This window comes from Wyeomyia smithii, chromosome 1, assembly GCF_029784165.1.
Source record: "Wyeomyia smithii strain HCP4-BCI-WySm-NY-G18 chromosome 1, ASM2978416v1, whole genome shotgun sequence".
In the NCBI taxonomy this organism is placed as follows: Eukaryota; Metazoa; Arthropoda; class Insecta; order Diptera; family Culicidae; genus Wyeomyia; species Wyeomyia smithii.
Genome location: NC_073694.1, coordinates 85,697,098 through 85,717,159, shown reverse-complemented (window position 1 = coordinate 85,717,159; position 20,062 = coordinate 85,697,098). Strand labels below are relative to the sequence as shown.

The following is a 20,062-nucleotide window of genomic DNA, read 5'->3' as shown; positions in this document are numbered from 1 at the left end:
GTTACTGACACATGTCTCTCATCTATTACCGAAGTCTTGCTGCTAAATAAATTAATTATTCGATTTAGAACCATACACTCAAGCTCTTCTGTGATTTATGAATGATTCCAAGGGTTATTAGAGGTGTCAAATGTATTGAATCAGGTCACAAAATTGACCGCTTTCCCGGTGGTATTTGGAATATGCTCCGATGTGGTCAATGTGATCCTGGCATGGTTAATTTAGTTAATAATATGATTTAAAGTATCACATGATAGGCTTGCAAAGTATCAAATTCTTTCATTGTTTAAACATAATGTTCACCGGAACTTGTTCCGGCAATCTCCCCAGAACCAGCTAACCGACAACAACTAAATTCAACAGTAACATTCAGAAATGTAATATCTCTCATTTGGCGGTTTCCGAATTTAAATTGGTTCAGTTAATTCGAGTAAATTCATGAACAAACATAGGTGCCGGTGTTACCCCCAAAGGGTGCCGGTTTCACCCGCACTGATTGCTAAACGTCGTTTTAATCTTAGTTTCAAAACTTCACTATTCCTTGTAAAATAACAGTTTGAAAGTACGGAAAACCTTCATATCTTGTAAAAAACAATCTGGGAAATGATTCTGTGAAAGAAATATAATAATATTCGCCATCAAGTGCTACTAAAGAATCATTTTCCTTAAGGGGCCGGGCTTACCCCCAGTACCCCTACAGAATTGCCTCCATCGCTTATGATAGAAAATTCCATAATATTCCACGCAAATTTAAATGATATTGCACTTAATTTTCAAACAAACTCGTGGTTTACGTCAGGAGCAAACTGAAATTTAAATGATATTGCACACAATTTTCAAACAAAATCATGGTTAACGTCGAAGTAACTGAAATTTGAATGAGAAGATATTTCACGTGACGCGTAATATTGAAATTTTTTTACTGTGCAGAACCGAGTGTTCATGTGAACAAATGTTAATGAACCCGTGAAGGAAATCGACAAGCTCGGTATAGCACGATGTCAACCATGGAATCTGCGGAAATACAAAGCTTTGTTTGCGCCAAAAAGCAGCTAAACCTCAAAACACCGCCCTCGTGATTCTCATCACTGGACCAATTCTGAACGATCAGATTGCTCACATCGATCAGATTGCTCAGATCGATCAGATTGAACGCGAGACGTGAGATACCTTTACATCACCTAAATTACACTAAACATTACTCTAAACAGGGAAACGCACTATATCAATTTATACATATATATTTACAAGCATGCTTCGTTTCACTACTAACTAAATTTTGGCTATCTAAATCTATCTACCCTACTATTGTTTGCGTGTGTGAAGTTTTAGTGGTTATATTTACAAGGTGGGGGTCTTGGCTGAACTTTACCCTGCACAGGGATTTTTATAGCTTGTACTCACGCGTCCGGTGACCACTCAAACCTATCCAGCTTTTTACGCACCATAATGGCGGGTGCTATAATGCGCGTTTGTAATTTGTGAACCTCTCTGCTTACGTCAGATTCGTGATTTCTGCAGATTTGGCAACATTAATGTTGCCAGATTTATTGTTTTTCGTGCGAAATACATGAAGAGTCAAACAGACGTAAGCAGAGTTGTCAAAAGGGTAGGTAACATATTACGAATTTTTCATTATAGCGTCCGCCATTATGGCGCGTAAAAAGCTGGATAGCTCTGCATCGACTGTAACTGCAACACTCAGCAATCACCGCACCATCTGGGTACGGTGGGCTGTATTCGACAATGGCGTCATTAACTAAATCCGCTGCATGTGCCGATCAGCGGCGAAGTTGCTAACGCCCGACGTCGGTTGATGATTAAGGCGGTAAGGGCCGATCCGTTCGATTGGCGGCTAGTTTTGTACGATGGCTGGTTTGAATCCTAGTGCGCCGTAAGTCCAGAAGTGCGAGGTAGGAGAGCGGATAAACTTTGCTGGCGGTGTGAATAGTAGCTTCGCCAGGCGCTTCAAGCAAGACATAAAAAACCGTCGAACGGCTGTTCGACGCGGTTAGCACATGTACAAGCCAAAAGCCAAAACTCTTATTACCTTTTTCTTTTACCACACTTGCTTGCAAAGATTCCACCACTAATAAACTTCTCCTAACTGCGTTAACCCTATTAACAAATTAACATTTAAATATAACTAGCTAACCTAAAGAACATCTCACGTTGAGGCAAACCTGCTATTATCGCGAAACATGACACAAATCACGCACTCTGACTTCGGTCACTGTTCAAATAGATCTGATCGAAGTGAGCTTCGTGTAATCCTCAGATCAAACGAGAATTTTGGTTTGAAACCGGAAATTTTGCAGCGAACTTCCACGGCAAATTCAAACCCGAGTTTATATCTCCCTTTCCCATTAGATTCATGCATCTAACCATTTCATTTCCCGAGTTTGATGACCTGCGCTGGCTGGGTTTTTACCAAGAAGAACAAACAGGCAAGTCGCTGTTTCGTGCTTGAGATTTGGATTGCGTCACCGCGAATGAGAGGCTTAAAGGAAGAGCAAATATTCAAACGGCTAACTCGTACGCAAGGTGTAATTGCGTCTGGTTAGCCAACTATCCATGATCTTTATAGTAGATCAGCTAAAAAATTTACGAAGAATAATTATGCAAATTAAATTCACCAACATTCCGTGTCGAACACTCGACAGAAACGGACGTGCAGAGTGGTCGTTCTATTACAATCTGGTCCGTGTGTACGAATAGCCAAACAAAAGAGTGTATTATTCAAGGCCATCAGTTGACAGTCGAGTCCGGGTCGCTGTGCTGAGTGATCTCACACCCGGCTCACTGCTGGTGGCTGTATTGGTGCTGCTGTACTGGTGCTGCTGGCTGCTTTGGGTGCAGCTTCGAACGATCGGACAACCACTGCTGGAAGGAAGAAGTAAAGAGGTACGTGTTCTTGTCGGCGCTAGTTCGCTAGTGCGCTACATTTAGCGCGATGGATATAGATCTCTCGCCTCCCGTGCCACCATCCCCGAACCCCCCTGACCCTTCTGTTACCCCCTCCCCTGTTCATTCTCCAGTCCCCCCTCGCCCCAGGCTTTACCCGGACGGATCTCAACAGGGCAGCTATACTGTTTATTTTCGTCCAAAGGGAGGAGTGAATTCAAAGCGATCAAACATACTGCAAATTTCAAAAGACCTGACGAAGGGGTACAAGGCCGTGACCGAAATTTCCAAGGTCCGACCTGACAAGCTCCGTGTCGTGGTCAGTGATCTGGCACAGGCCAATGCTATCGCTTGCTCTGAGCTCTTCACACGCGAGTATCGCGTTTACATACCCGCACGAGACTTGGAGATCGACGGTGTTATAACCGATTCGAGTCTGTCTGTCGAGTGTATCCTAAAAAGCGCAACCGGTTGCTTCAAAAATACCGAAACACAGGCGAAGATTTTGGATTGTAAGCAATTGCGGTCCATGTCTCTCGTCGGCGGTAAAAAAGTTTACACTCCGTCAGACTCGTTTCGCGTTACGTTTGCCGGATCTGCACTCCCTAGCCACGTCTCGATCGACCGGGTTCGTCTGCCTGTGCGATTGTATGTACCCCGTGTTATGAATTGCACCAATTGCAAGCAGTTAGGCCACACAGCCGCCTACTGCTGCAATAAGGCACGATGTAGCAAGTGTGGGGAGACTCATGCGGAAGATTCTTGCAGTGTTAATGCTGAAAAATGTATTCACTGTGGGGAAAACCAGCATGAGCTCTCCACATGCCCGGTGTACATGCAGCGCAGAGATAAAATCAAGCGGTCACTTAAGGAGCGTTCAAAGCGTTCTTACGCTGAGATGCTGAAGAAGACCGTGACCACTTCTACCATAACATCGAACCCCTTTGATCTGTTGCCCTCCGATGAAACCGATTCTGACGATTCATCAGCGGGAACATCTTATGCCAATTCTGGGGAGTCTAGGAAGAGGAAAAATGTTTCTTCTCCTAAACTTCCCCGTAAAGGTCCTAAGATTTCCCAAAGTGTAATGAAAAGTACGAACAAACCAAACAGTGCTGCGGAAAACCCGAAGCAAACTCCTCCTGGGCTTGCAAATTTAAAGTCCCAGAAGGAGTTCCCAGCACTGCCAGGAACATCTAAAACCCCAGTTGTTCCTTTTGCACATCCAGTTGATGAAACAAACACTGGATTAGTGAAATTTTTTGACATTGTGGACTGGATTTTTGAAAATTTCAATATACCCGATCCAATTAAAATTTTTCTTACAGCATTCCTCCCAACAGTTTGATCATTTTTGAAGCAGTTGACTGCCCAATGGCCCCTCCTTGCAGCGATTGTATCCTTCGATGCCTAATTCAACTGCGTATATGAAGGATTCTATCTCTGTCTTACAGTGGAATTGTAGAAGTATTTTACCAAAAATTGATTCGTTTAAAGTTTTGATAAATAAAAACAAATGCGATGCATTTTCCCTTTGTGAAACTTGGCTTACTTCAAATATTGATCTCAACTTCCATGATTTTAATATTATTCGCCTTGATCGAGACACCCCATATGGAGGAGTACTTTTAGGGATTAAAAAGTGCTATTCTTTCTATCGTATTAACCTCCCCTCGATTCCAGGCATCGAAGTTGTCGCATGTCAAATGACAATACAAGGTAAAGAGCTTTGTATTGCCTCAATATATATTCCTCCCAGAGCACAGGTTGGGCAACGGCTGCTCTTTGATTTAATAGAACTTCTTCCCTCGCCACGTTTGATTTTGGGAGACTTCAACTCTCATGGCGTGGCTTGGGGTTCCCCATACAATGATAACCGCTCCTCTTTAATCTATAACCTTTGCGATGACTTCGACATGACTATTTTAAACAACGGTGAAACGACACGTATCCCGAAACCTCCAGCGCACCCAAGCGCTTTGGATCTATCCTTATGTTCGACGTCGCTACGGTTGGATTGCACATGGAAGGTAATCCTCGATCCTCACGGTAGCGATCATTTGCCTATTCTTATTTCAATTAATAACGGGTCGACTCGCATGCGACCAATTGACATTCCGTATGACCTCACACGGAATGTCGATTGGAAGTTATACGAGGAAATGATTTCAAAAGCGGTCGAGTCGATTCAACATCATCCACCACTTGAAGAATACAACCTGAAGAATACAACCTTATTACTCGAAAACTGCAGCATCATCTGGTTCCCCCACCAGCTATCTTGGTGTTTGCGGATAGAACGTGTTCAAAAAAGATTCGTACGATTCGCACTACGGGATCTACCCTGGCGTGATCCGGATAACCTCCCACCGTATACTGATCGCTGTAAGCTACTTGGCCTTGACACACTTGAACATCGCCGAAAAATACAGCAAGCTGCTTTCGTTGCGAAAATTATGAATGGAGAAATCGATTCACCGTCGCTCCTGTACCAGCTAAACTTCCGTGCTTCTCAACGTGCCTTAAGATCTACTGGCCTACTTCAAACCTCCTTTCACCGCACATCATTTGGATTCTACGAACCTGTCACCGCTGCAGTCAGAACCTTCCTGAGTGTTGAAGATTTTTTTGAGTTTGGCGAATCATCCCGCAAGTTTGTGTATAAGTTGAAGCAAGCAAATATTTTGTAGACTTGACCCTGATCCATGTTATTTATTAAGACTTTTGTCAGATAAATTGAAGTAAAATAAACAAATAAACAAATAAACCTCCTCGCGGGCTTGATTCTCGACGCCGCGTTGCAAGCCCAAACGAAGAAATATCCCGGCGTAACGATCAAAGAACGGCCTCCCACTCCGTGGTGGGACCAAGAGTGCTCCGATGTCTACACGCAAAGATCCGACGCGTTTAAGGCCTACCAGAAGGGAGGTATACCTGGCGACTATTTACGGTATTCGGAGCTTAATACCAAGCTTAAAAGTTTGGCTAAAGCAAAGAAACGCGGATATTGGCGTCGGTTCGTGAACGAGACGTCGAGGGAGACATCGATGAGCACTCTTTGGAACACAGCCCGAAGAATGCGGAATCGCGTAACGGTCAACGAAAGCGAGGAGTCTTCAAGTCGGTGGATATTTGATTTTGCCAGGAAAGTATGTCCGGACTCTGTTCCTGAGCAAAACATTGTTCGCGATGCGTCTCCGGGCCACAACGCGATAGAATCACCTTTTACGATGGCAGAATTTTCAGTTGCCCTCCTGTCCTGTAACAATAACGCGCCTGGGTTAGATAGAATCAAATTCAACTTGTTGAAGAATCTACCCGGCAATGCCAAGAGGCGCTTGTTGAACTTGTTCAATAAGTTCCTGGAGCAAAACATTGTACCGCAGGATTGGAGGCAAGTGAAGGTGATCGCCATCCAAAAACCAGGGAAACCAGCTTCTGATCACAACTCTTATAGGCCGATTGCAATGCTATCCTGTATCCGGAAATTGATGGAAAAAATGATACTCCGTCGTTTAGACCATTGGGTCGAATCAAATGGTCTACTATCAGATACTCAATTTGGCTTCCGCCGTGCCAAAGGGACGAATGATTGTCTTGCGTTGCTTTCAACGGATATTCAGCTGGCGTATGCTCGCAAAGAACAAATGGCGTCTGCGTTCTTGGACATTAAGGGGGCTTTTGATTCCGTTTCTATTGACATTCTTTCGGGTAAACCTCACCGACAAGGATTTTCTCCAATTTTGAACAATTTTTTGCACAATTTGTTGTCCGAAAAGCACATGCATTTTACGCACGGCGATTTGGCAACTTTTCGCATTAGCTACATGGGTCTTCCTCAGGGCTCATGTTTAAGCCCCCTTCTTTACAACTTTTATGTAAATGACATCGACGAATGTCTGGCAAATTCATGCACGATAAGACAACTTGCAGACGACAGTGTAATCTCTGTTACAGGAGCCAAAGCTGCCGATTTGCAAGGACCATTGCAAGATACCTTGGACAATTTGTCTGCTTGGGCTTTACAGCTAGGTATCGAATTCTCTCCGGAGAAGACTGAGATAGTAGTTTATTCTAGGAAGCATGAACCTGCTCAGCTTCAAACACAATTAATGGGTAAAACGATTTCTCAGGTTTTGGTACACAAATATCTTGGTGTCTGGTTCGACTCTAAAAGCACCTGGGGTTGTCACGTGAGGTATCTGATGAAAAAATGTCAACAAAGAGTGAATTTTCTTCGTACAATAACCGGACAATGGTGGGGAGCCCACCCAGGAGACCTTATAAGGCTTTTCCAAACAACGATATTGTCTGTTATTGAGTACGGGTGTTTCTGCTTCCGCTCCGCAGCAAACACACATTTGATCAAACTGGAGCGAATACAATATCGTTGTTTGCGTATCGCCTTGGGTTGCATGCAATCGACCCATACGATGAGTTTGGAGGTCTTAGCTGGAGTACTACCATTGAAAAACCGCTTTTGGAGCCTGTCTTCTCGTATTCTAATCAAATGTGAGGTCTTGAACCGTCCCGTGATTGAAAATTTTGAAAGGTTAATCGAACTTAATTCTCAAACCCGTTTTATGACATTGTATTTCAATCACATGTCCCAAAATATTAACCCTTCTTCGAATATTCCAAATCGTGTCGACTTATCAAATACTTCTGATTCTACTGTGTTTTTCGATACATCCATGATAGAAGAAACTCGTGGAATCCCGGATCATTTACGCGTGCAGCAGATCCCTAAAATTTTTTCCAATAAATATCGAAACATCAACTGCGACAATATGTACTACACTGACGGATCTTCAATAACAATTTAACCGTCTCCCATAAGCTCGATAATCCTGCTTCTGTTTACGTCGCAGAATTAGCTGCAATTCAGTACACCCTAGGGATTATCGAAAAAATGCCCACGGACCATTATTTCATCTTTACGGACAGTCTCAGTTCCATTGAGACTCTCCGATCGATGAAAGATGTTAAGCACTCTCCGTATTTCCTGGGGAAAATACGGGAACATCTGAGTGCTTTATCCGAAAAATCTACTCAGATTACCTTAGCGTGGGTCCCTTCTCACTGCTCGATACCGGGTAAAGAGAAAGCGGACTCTTTGGCTAAGGTGGGCGCAACAAACGGTGATATTTATGTAAGACCAATTGCCTTTAATGAATTTTTCGCATTTGTACGTCAGAATACGATCATCAGTTGGCAAAATTCTTGGACCAAGGGGGAACTGGGAAGGTGGTTACATTCCATAATCCCCAAGGTATCGACGAACCCGTGCTTCAAGGGGTTGGATGTAGGTCGGGATTTCATTTGCGTGATGTCCCGGCTTATGTCCAATCACTATAGATTTGACGCGCATCTCCGTCGTGTTGGGCTCGGGGAGAGTGGTATCTGTGCCTGTGGTGAAGGTTATCACGACATAGAGCACGTTGTTTGGTCATGCCCTGTACACCGTGACGCCAGGTCTAGATTAATAGCTTCCCTGCAGGCCGAAGGTAGGCAGCCGGCTGTTCCTGTTCGTGATGTCTTGGCGAGCCGTGACCTATCCTACATGTCCCTTATATACGTTTTCCTGAAATCCATCCACGCCCCAGTTTAGTCCTATCCCCTTCCGCCTACATCCAACCAAACGACAAGAACACGTTAAGACCCCGGATCCGGAAACAGCAATCAGACCCGCACGATACTCTCAAGGCCCGATGGAAACAACCCAATATGCCAGTCCGTAATATCTTGGCCCAGCAGCGGAACAAATTTAATATGCTGCTTACCTATGGCAATGAAAACCACCAAACAGCAAACCTGTGCTTTTAATGCAAAATATTCTAGCTTTAAGTTAGGTTTAGTTTCAGCTCGTAGTCGGCAGCGAGGATAAAAAATTTGCTTTTAGTTATTAAGATACTTTAGAAAGTAAGCTACCAGATATAATTGGCGCCGTTAAACATTGAATTGTATTTGTGCCGTGTCAAATAAACTATAGATGAAGAAAAAAAAAATTCACCAACATGATTGCTACATAATACCCCGGTCTGTTTTACGAAAATTTGATTGTAGGAGTACAATCAAATTTTCGTAACTGCAAACCTGATAGAAACGAATTACCAAATCATAAAATTTTAGAAGAAAATTATGTGCAAAATATTTACAAAAAGCAATCATAACTTGAACTACTATTTACAATATTTACAAAGATGTTAGGTTCACCGAGAAATTCAAACTAGGGACGTGTAACGTTTCTTCGGTACTGTACGGTGATTCAATTAAGTTTCCCAAATAGATAATTCCCAAATACGGCATCGCTCTCTCTTTTAAAGCGAGCTTCCAATATTCCAAGGCAATTTTACTAGAGGACTGCTTTAATCACGATGTTGGATAGGCAATCCCAGCAAATATTCCCATGCTTTTTGCTTTCCGAGAGTATTTCCATCCTTGAAAACTTCTCTCTATTAGGCAAACGCATTATCCCCAAATTAAAAACTCCCCAGCAGTAACTGTAACGACGACTCTTCGTCTAGTGAGAAATCTGCCACATAAATATTCATAAATACCCCAAACAATACCCCAAACAACAATAAACAACAATAAATTGGCACATTCACATACAGGACTACTCCAACACTACGATTGGAAAGGTATCCTATAAATCTACTTTCTGTTTTACGTCAAAGACACCCCAGGACACACCTGAACACGAATCTTTGTACGCAAACGGAATAACCCACATTAATTTACCCAGCAGAAACTCATACACCGAAATTAACGGTTATAGAGAGAGCTGCCGGACGAGTGAGAACCGAAATATAAAGTCTTCTGCGTAGGGACAAAGTTTAGCCAAGACCCCCACCCCTCAAGTAGCTTTATGGCATAAGCAATAGTCTCCACCCACGCACACAATAGATAAGTAGATAGTATTAGATGGCCAAAATTTAGTTAGTTAAGGCATGTTTGTAAATATAAATGTTAAATTAATATAGTGCGTTTCCCTGTTGTTGAAGTGATGTTTTTTTATGATTCAGGTATTCTAAGGTGTCTCGCGTTCGTTACTAGTCTTGTTTGTTTTGGTACGCCAGGTGGACTGCCTGGGAAAAAAGTCCCCGCACTCTGATTTCCATAAGCTGGGCAGCAATCTGATCGTTCAGAATTGGTCCAGTGATGAGAATCACGAGGTTGGTGTTTTGAGGTTTAGGAAGTTTTTCGCGAATTTCTGCGGTAATTTCAAGTTGAGTTTCGGATCGAAAGTTGAGACTGAGTACCTTAGTGTAGTGCATCTGCCTTCTCGTTTCCCCCAGTTCATTCTCCTGAGGCGGAGTTTCTGGCCGGGCAAGGCAGACAGGCAGGTGGTCCTCTTCGAGGTGGCACTTAAGCCACTTGCTTGAAGATACGGGGAACGGAACCGCAGAACCGCGGGCCAGGAGAATAAACTGGGGGAAACGAAAAGGCAGATGCACTAACCTAAGGTACTCCGTCTCGAACGATAATCTAACCCTTAAGTGAATTTTACCGCAGAATCTCGCGAAAATAATCCTAAAGTCTCAAAACACCGGACTCGTGATTCTCCTCACTGGACCAATTCTGAACGATCAGATTGCTGCCCAGTTTTGCGAAATCAGAGTGCGGAGACTGTTTTCCCAGGCAGTCCACCTGGAGTACCAGAAATAAACGAAACTAGAGACGAACGCGAGACGTGAGATACCTTTACATCATCTAAATTGCACTAAACATTACTCTAAACAGGGAAACGCACTATATCAATTTACACATATATATTTACACGCATGCTTCGTTTCACTACTAACTAAATATGACAAAAATGAGACAAAAAGACGAAGACGTTGAAAATCGATCCGCTTTTCAGGCAAATACTACTGCTGAGCATTGCGTTGATGTCGGGCCATTGGATTGCAACCTTCTTTTTTTTCTTTTTTTTTGTTCTTTTACCGGAATGTGAGAGGGCTACTCTCCCAGCTGGTCTCGAGGTACGATGCTGGCTTAACAAGCCAGTCGTCGTAGGTTCGAGTCTCGGCTCGGAAGAGACTGCTAGTGTCAGTAGGATCGTAGCGCTAGCCCCGCAATTGTCCTGTACACCCAACAGTTGGCTGCGAAGTCTGTGTATAATAAACAGAAGGTCGAGTTCCGATACGGAATGTAGCACCAAGGCTTTGCTTTTAAGAGGGCTGCGTACGAAAATAGATGAGCTTTTTGTTGCTGCTTCGGATACCGAACATGACGTCGTCGTCCTCACTGAAACCTGGCTAAATGATCAAATTAGTTCCCTTCAGCTTTTTGGATAAATGTACACAGTTTACCGCAACGATCGTAACGTCCGCCATTATGGCGCGTAAAAAGCCGGATAGCTCTGCATCGATTCCATTTCAACGAACTGAATATGGTCAAAAGAACCCATAATGGAGATGTGTGGCGTCTTTAATAATGTGTTTGAATTATTTGACTTCAATGCATCAAGTGTTACTTTTAAAAATAGACTTAAGCGAATGTTATAATGTGTTAGCTCTCAATAGTTCTCAATTTACTATAGTTAAGCTTAGTCAGTGTCAGCTTTGTAGTATTAATGTGGCATTGTTAGGCCTTATGCAAGATATGTAAATATTTAAATCAAAAGATGCGCACTTGAGGGTTTCGCAAGAAATGCCTCAAATGGGCTTTTCCCCGCCACACTTCATTAAGACCTAAAAAGTCAGATGGAGAATGAATAAATAAATAAATAAATAAATAAAGAAATGTACAATTTGGCAATTATGCCATATGGCATGATTGGGTTGATTTGGGTTAAGGTAGTTTATTACACAGAGCCACACAGGCAGACGAATGACACACTAAAAGAGTCTGATGTCGTATAAACTTCCTTACCATTGAGAAGCGACACATATAGCAATTTCTTGCGGTCCAGTAGTTTAACATCTGGAAAAGCGGGGTTCCTGAAACAGCCAATACCGCTACCCAAGTTGTACTGAACAGACAGATTCGAGTCCGTTTTGACACCATCGCTCTCGCGCCGGCACATACACGCGATACTCATGTGCAAAGTGCTCGACATCAGATACATCATTGGCTTGTTTCAGATCATTGATCATCACACTTTGAGATTTTGGTCACGACGAATTTATAGCATTATCTTCTTTCACAAATTTTCATGAAGTTTGAGCAATAGGGAGAAAGTTAGAGCGATTTGCGGCGCGCCTCGCCACGGCCGCATAAGCTAAACTTGAAACTTTACACGCGATTATCTCGGAATAGTGTTTTTAGAAAAATGACTTTGCCGTGATCCTGATTGCGGGAAAACTACTGAACCGATTTCCTTCTTTTTTTTAAATTTTTGTTATTAAATTCGCCGGTCCTTGAACGATCGCTTTTTGAAACATACAGTTACATTTTGCCGTAAAAAAATTCATTGCAATTTTTAGCGCTCAAAATGTGCATTTTTTGGGAAAAACGTTCCCGTTTGCACTGAAAACAAAATACTTTTAAAAGCGATCGTTCAAGGACACGACGCTCTTCTAAACTAATGAAATAATATGAGCTTTTTGAGTTCAGCAGACCCGCTGAGTCTATATCAGGATCACCACAAGCCTCTGCAAAAAAAAAGCGTTTCGGGGAAACGGCCATTACTCCAGTAATAATTGGTATGATCTCAATTGGTGGTATCTCAAAATCAAACGTATTATTTTTGTTGTTGATAAACTTTACAGTTTAGAAAAATACCACTTGGTTGCAATACAAATGGTACTATGCACTTAAAAATAAATTCAAACTTCCCTCATTTTTCTCGGCCAAAAAAGTATATATCCAGGCTTTGTTTTGCTCATCTTTATCTTAAGCATGAGCATGAGCATGATTGACCGCTCGCGGTTGCTACTCCGTTATTGCCAGATCAGCTGTAATAACACAGAGAACCAGCGGATGATGTTTGGGATTAACATTCATCCTCAATGTGTTAAAACTGGTGACCTTAATCTTTATATTAGGCAATACCAGCGCCGGCCGCATCCGAATGCAGGTCAAAGAAGGAGTATGTATAGGAACATGTTGACGTGATACTCGCTTTGTTGGAAGCCGAGAACACCTCTGCACTTCCACGAGAAATCACTGGGATGTTGGAGGTGAGGGAAGGGTTTGCAGCTGGGTTCGTTTTGGTAAACGATGCGCTGATTTCGAGCACCGGGTTCATAACAACTAATATCGCGCCTATGAAATAATTATATTCACCGCGAAAATTAAAACGGGTTCCGAACTCATTCTGTTTGATGATGTAACACTGAAAAAACGAAACGCACGCGACCTATAATTGAACGCACACTGGACCTATAATTGAGTTGATCCCGGACCTACAATTGAATTGAGACAACTCAAATGTTCGGACATTTCCTTACGAGGTCATAATGTAACTGTAACCGTATGTAACCGTGAAACCGAAACGTATCCTTCATTGATTTATATTAGTCAACTATATAATGTTACTAAAGCTACGAATCACGAAAGTTGTATCCACGTTAATGCCCCTCCACTCCTATGTTGTGTTGAAGTGACCCTTTTGGCTACCAACAACTATTACGCGTTGATGATCAATCTGTAGAAAATACGATCTCATGGATGGTATCGACGCGGAGAATCCAGATATTTGGTCACCATCACATCTGGCTTTATGCCTAATAAATTTCTCGTATACTGTTCGTCTATTTAAAAAAAAAAACTATTTCATGATTTGAGACCGATTAAAACACGAAAGACCATGGAAAAATGTGTGTGGTTTACAATACAAAATTTATAATTTCGTTCATGGAATCGAATTAAACCAACAAGCAATAAGTATGTTGTTGGGGCCACGTACACGTGTGCGTGGTTTGTATCATAAAATATACAATTTCTGTATAGCGCTTGAACGAGTCCGTTGATACGATGAGTAACCTGTGACACCTATTAAGTATGAAAACTGGCAGAGTTGCATGCATTCAAAGCCTTATAATTTGAAAAATGCAAATATACAACCATACATAATACAAACAGTGTTTATTTACAAAGGGCCAAATCAATAACAATCCGAGTATACATGAGCTAGTTTCATTTTCACCTATTTTGTTTTGCTCATCTTTATCTTAAAGAGAAAAAGTTTTCTTCCCTCTTGACAACTGAGCCTTTAAGAGCAAAAGTGGTACATGTGCCATTTTGGGTTTCTTGCATAAATTGATGCAGAATGCAATAATGTACTAGAATATCCAAGAAAAACCGAGATCTGATAACCTAAACCAAAATTATAGCCAACACAATTTTTGGTAATTCACATAATCACCATTTCGTTGAGAGCAAAAGTGGTACATGTCCAGTCTGTGCATGTTAGATGAATTGTAAGTCGAGGATCTTAGGATATAAAACAATCATGTCTTCAGCAAAGTTGGTCAAGGGATTAAGTACTTTCAGATGAAAATCTGTCTGCTTTGGAATTTTCTCACTACGTGGCGCTAGTGTACCCATGACTATTTTGTAACAGAAAGCATTTTACCTATTTCAGTATTAACGCATATGCTGTTACGAAATACATATACACCAGCGCCACGAAGAGACAGAATTCCTCAACAAACAGATCATCATTCTATAGTACTCAATCACTTGGACAACTCTGCTGAAGACATGAATGTTCTATGTCCTAAGATTAGAGAGCTATAATGCATCCTTCATGCTCACACTGGACATGTACCATTTTTGCTCTCAACGTTTTCTGGTTGTCATTATTTTTCCCATAGAACAAAAGTGGTACATGTTTTTCCATTGAAGTTTGTGTAAGTTTCTCAACCAGAACTCGTTATGCTTTCATGTACCGTCTTTTGAAACCTTTCCAGCAATGATTTAGTGCAGTTGTTTTGAATAAAATTGTTGTGAATAATTCACTATTTGAGTATTTTCGTTTACCGCGTCTCCTGAAAAATTTACTTAATGGCGCATGTACCACTTTTGCTCTCAACGGCTCAAATGTGAGCTTACATTCAAATGTGCATCACACCATCTGCTGTAGAGAGAGCGCAGAGTAATAGTTTCTCTGACGAAAAAAAGTAGGAGGTTGTATCCAAGACACGACCGCATAAATGACGTAGAACTACGTACACTATTAACAAATTCATTGAGTGTTTCATTGCCCTAGTAACACAACTGGTTTTAACAAAGTTTCATAGCGCTTTTTTGCCTGTATTGAGCGCTATAAAATTGTGATAAAACCAATATTTTTACTTGGGTAATGAGTTATAATGTCTACTAATAAGGGTTGTGAATTTCGTGAACCGGATTCAGCAGTTAGCAGAACGTGCCGAGTTAAAAACCATACACAGCACACACAGTGTGGTCCCCGTGGCTCTGTGGCTAGCGATGTCGGTCGGCTAGCTCTCCTACACGGTTGTGATATCGGGTTCGATTCCCGATCGAGTCGAGGATCTTTTCGAGCTGGAAATTTTCTCGACTGAGCACTGGGGCCGGTGTATCGTTGTACTTATCCTACACATGCAAAATGTGCCAAAAACAATATCGATAACGAATTCTCTCAACTAAAATCGAGTTGATCGAGACCACTATTAGCCCCCAGGCTAAGCGTACGATATTGTTGCTGTTACACACACACGCAAATCATACCATATCATAGACACACACACATCATACCATATCATACAGACGCATACACATCATATCATATCATAGAGACACACACACACACATCATATCATATCATACACACACACACATCATACTATATCATCATACCATACACACATCATACCATATCATACACACACAGCAAGCAAGCGACCAATCAGAGGACGTTATTTTTATTTCAACAAGGCTTGACAATTTTCAATAGTGCAATAGTTCGTAGATTCAAACAACATTTTTCTGCATTTGGGCAGATGCGTGTATAATTTTCCAATCGATTGCTGCAAGAATGAAGAAAATCGGTTGAAAACCAACCGACCTATAAGCATTTGACAAGGGACAAATTTCGTCCCAGTTTTTCAGTTTGCATCCCTGTGTGGTATGCTAAAGTAAAACGTAGTTTTACGTCAAAATCGGTTGCTGATCGCAACCTTTGTGCTGCCCCAACAGTGGGGGAGTTAAGATGCATGGACAACATGCACTGTGGAAGCTATTTCACCTTCTGTAAATTAGACGGCCGCGACAGATGTAACTGCTAGAATCCGCACAGAATGCTTGCTTACGTTGTCAAAAATTATTAACTTTCAATGACTTGTTTATTTGCCTTGAAAAAAGGCATTTTGCTGTTCAAAATTGGATTTGGTGATGACGATCTTCATGCTGCCCTAACACGGGGGAATAATGGCAGTCTGGCGACACACGCTAAGAAGAACCGCGCTGCTCCTGAGACGTGGTGACCAACCACAGGGCTAGTGCTGCTGCTAAGGAAGGACGACTGCTGTTGACAACTTGTCGCTGTCCAGAACTATTATGAGCGGCTTCGGCTGAAACAGGCTCTTATATAGGCCAAATAGCATGTTTTCAATTGCAAGGTATATGATTCCGTCGACCGTGCTTGGGAAGCAATCATATAACGACCAATCAAAGGACGTAGTTTTCGTTTAAACAAGGCTTGACAATTATCAATAGTACCATAGTTTCCATAATCAATCAACAATTTTCTACATTTGGGTGGATGCGTGTATAATTTTCCAAACAATTGCTGCAAAAATGAAGGAAATCGGTTGAAAACAAACCGATTTATAAGCATTTAAAAAGGGACATATTTCGTCCCCTTTTCGTTAATATTTTTCCTATTTACATCCCCATGTGGTAGGCTAAAGAAAAACGTAGTTCTACGTCAAAAACGCTCCTAATTTGACAGAGCAAAAACCCAGTGAAATACTTGTAAATTGCTCATCCGCGCACGCAAGAAAAGTGAAATAAATACCTCGGCGATCAACTGAGCATTGCATTACCGTTCTCATCGCTCTGGGGTGCGGCAAAAACAGTATAAAATCGAACTTTCTGCAGAATACGCACCCATGGTGAGGTGTGAATTTTCCTATAACATTAAATTCGAAAACGGTTAGGATGTGGCTTCAATGTGAACCTAAATGTTTTGATATTTGGCCAACTTCTCTTAATATCAACTTTTTCAAAATTTATTCTCTAAAGATGTTGGCCATAACTATGAAACCATGGCTGAAATACTTTTGCATCGTTGTAAAGATTCCTGCAGGTATTTCTTATGTTAATGGTAGTAAAAAAATAGAATAGAATTAGGTGACTTGATTATCGCTTATTAGCTTGATTTTCCCATATTCTTTTTTCATTTCAGCCAAAATTACTGACTGCAGAGTGCTACGCATAGTTGACCGAAGAACTTGGTTAGCTCAACCAGCTTTAGAATACAAAATACTAGATACTCCTGTTCGGTACGTGATCATCTGTAAGTACCATGTTAGTTTGATTGAAAACATTACTATTTACTATGAAAACAGTGCTAGGATTTTGAAGCATGCACATAAGACTGGGACACGGTTATATGGGAAAAAAGCGATGGTGTTTGTTTTTCGCTCCTATGAACTTTTCGTGTTTCTTATGGGTCTTATAACAACTGTGTATTTTTTCAGATCGATCGGTGGAACTATATTTTTGCGCCAGATTTTTAAAGTTTCCATACGATTTAATATAAGAATAACAACTTTTTCAAAATTTATTCTCTAAAGATGTCCAGTTGACTCCTAAAAATATATCGATACAGGTCGGACTCGATTATATACAGACTCGATTATATATTGACTCGATTATATGATTCGATTATATATAAAATTGTATATAATCGAATCATAAAAAGAATATTTTTTTTTCAATTTTAAATATAACTTACCTAAAGTAGCAATGTCGTATAGGGATCGTCCAAAAATACGTAACGCTTAGGGGGAGGTAAAGATCTGACAAAACGTCGCAATCAATACTAAAAATTTTGAAGATCTATACAAAGAGCGTTACCTAGAGGAAAGAGGGGAACGAAAATAGTTTTTGTTTACGGTACGTAATTAATGGACGTTCCCTTCAGTCCAAAATGATGTAACGCAGCATTTTTTTGACCCAAAACGTTGATTTTTGAGCCATAATGTTTCAAGTAAAGTAAAACTGATCTAAAACAGAATATCGCGAGGGAACGTTTACAAATTATGTAACGCTCAGGAAACGAGAGAGAGTTGCCAAAGTGTTGCAACCCATACGGAAAATTCAACCAAAAAGCATGGCAAAGGGGAAAAGGAGATCAACAATAATTATTCTTGCGTTACGTTATAAATAAGCGCTTCCTCATTGATTCATAAAAGTCCGTTCAAATGTTACATAACGCAAGCAGGGCTGAGGAGTTTTTATGCCTGGTGTGCTGAGTATTGGAAACATGGTAGACAAAGTGGTGAGGGTTATTTATGTGACGTTAAATTTGAATGGACCCTAATATTACTATTTCAATGTTAAGGTTGAGGTGATAGAGGTTGACTCTTTTCAAAAACTTATTTTTATGAAGTTGAAATCAATACTGGTGAGCAAAAATTTAAATAAATTAAAGGCAGTGTTTTTAGTTAATCTACTATCTACCCAATACGCAAGTCGCTAATCTAGCTAATCTACTATCTACCCAATACACATCACGCAGTGCAAGTTGCAATACACGCCGTGTAGTGTTTCTATGCAAAAGTGGCACCCGTGCAGCACGGTGTAGTGTTCTTGCCATGGCTGACTGCAATAACATGAAGAATAACTACGAAATCTATACATACATATATTTTTGTAAGAAAGGTTTTTTGCGACTTTAAGGGTGTCAGTCAAAAAAGTTCTACTTATTTATTTAAAAACAACAAAAGATGTATGCAAAATAAACAAAAAAAAAACTTATTTATTTAAAAACAACAAAATATTTATGCAAAATAAACAAAAAAAATTTTTTTTCTGATTCGATTATATAGAGTGAAAATTTTTCGGAGACTGTATATAATCGAGTCCGACCTGTATATGATATTTGTAGGAAATTTTACTAAGAAAAATTCTTATCGTAGTAAGGCGCTACGATACTTGTAGAAAAAGTTATTGCCCTAAACTGATTGAAAATCTGATGAACGGCTCGCCATTGGATTTTACTAGCAATTGCTGTAGCATGCTGCTTTTGCACTTTCAATCATTATATCACGTAAAATTTATCTTGGAGGTTTTCCCGAAGATACTATGAGCAAAATCACACTTGCAATCTTAATTCAACGCAAAATTATTTCTCATCATTATTTCCTACAAATATCATGTATTTCCTACAAATATCATGTATCGACATATTTTTAGGAACCAGCTGGACATCTCTAGAGAATAAGTTTTTGAAAAGTGAATTTTTTCATATAAAATCGGATGGAAACTTTAAAAATCGGGCGCAAAAATATAGTTCCACCGATCGATCTGAAAAGTTACACAGTTGTTATAGGACCTATAAGATACATGAAAAGTGCATTTAGTTAGTGCATTTTATTCGTGTATTGCGTAATGCGGATTTTCACAATTTTCAAAAGTAGGTTGCGTTATATTTAAATTGTCCAATCGAAACCGATGATATCACCTCCTGATTGTAAGGACGTGTCCGGCATCGTTATTGGTCTATCGAAAATCGGATCATTGGATGGTGCACAGTGAGGGAGAATGACCACTCCCAAACGTCAGTGCGTCTTAAGCTGCCCGACAGGTCAGACGTATTTTCGGTTGCTTGTGGACTGGTCTTTGACTGCCTATAGCTTCAAAGTTTGTGTTTTGTCAGAGTGTCTTTTAAAGATTACCTGAAGGTAACTTACATCAGTCTTTCTCAAGACTACCTTTTTCTTTCTTACTCAAGACTTGCAATTTGATATTATTTTTGGACTTTTTCCGTATCACCTGAAATGGCAGGACGAAAAAAGAAACCACGCATCGCCACGGTAAGGAAAAGAGAGGCATCTCTTTCTGACACTAGCTTATGCAGTGAAAATTAATATGATATTCTGCCTGAGCAAGAAGCCGGCGAAATTGAAATGTTCGAAAGTAAAACTATTCAAAGTGAAATTTCCTTAAAAAAGGAGAAAGTTCCACCTATTGTGGTAACTATTGCTTCAGAATTTAACATTTTTAAAAGAGCACT

The 20,062-nt window shown here is 40.7% G+C and overlaps 1 protein-coding gene across 1 annotated transcript in view; it reads left to right on the top strand.

The window, feature by feature from the left end:
• The window catches only part of LOC129725733 (peptidoglycan-recognition protein LE-like), a 97,091-nt gene that overhangs the window by 35,423 nt on the left and 41,606 nt on the right, over window positions 1-20,062 (top strand). The window contains exon 5 of the mRNA XM_055681872.1: window positions 17,228-17,338. Within this exon, the coding sequence (XP_055537847.1) occupies window positions 17,228-17,338 (111 nt within the window). The remainder of the gene's footprint in view (window positions 1-17,227; window positions 17,339-20,062) is intronic.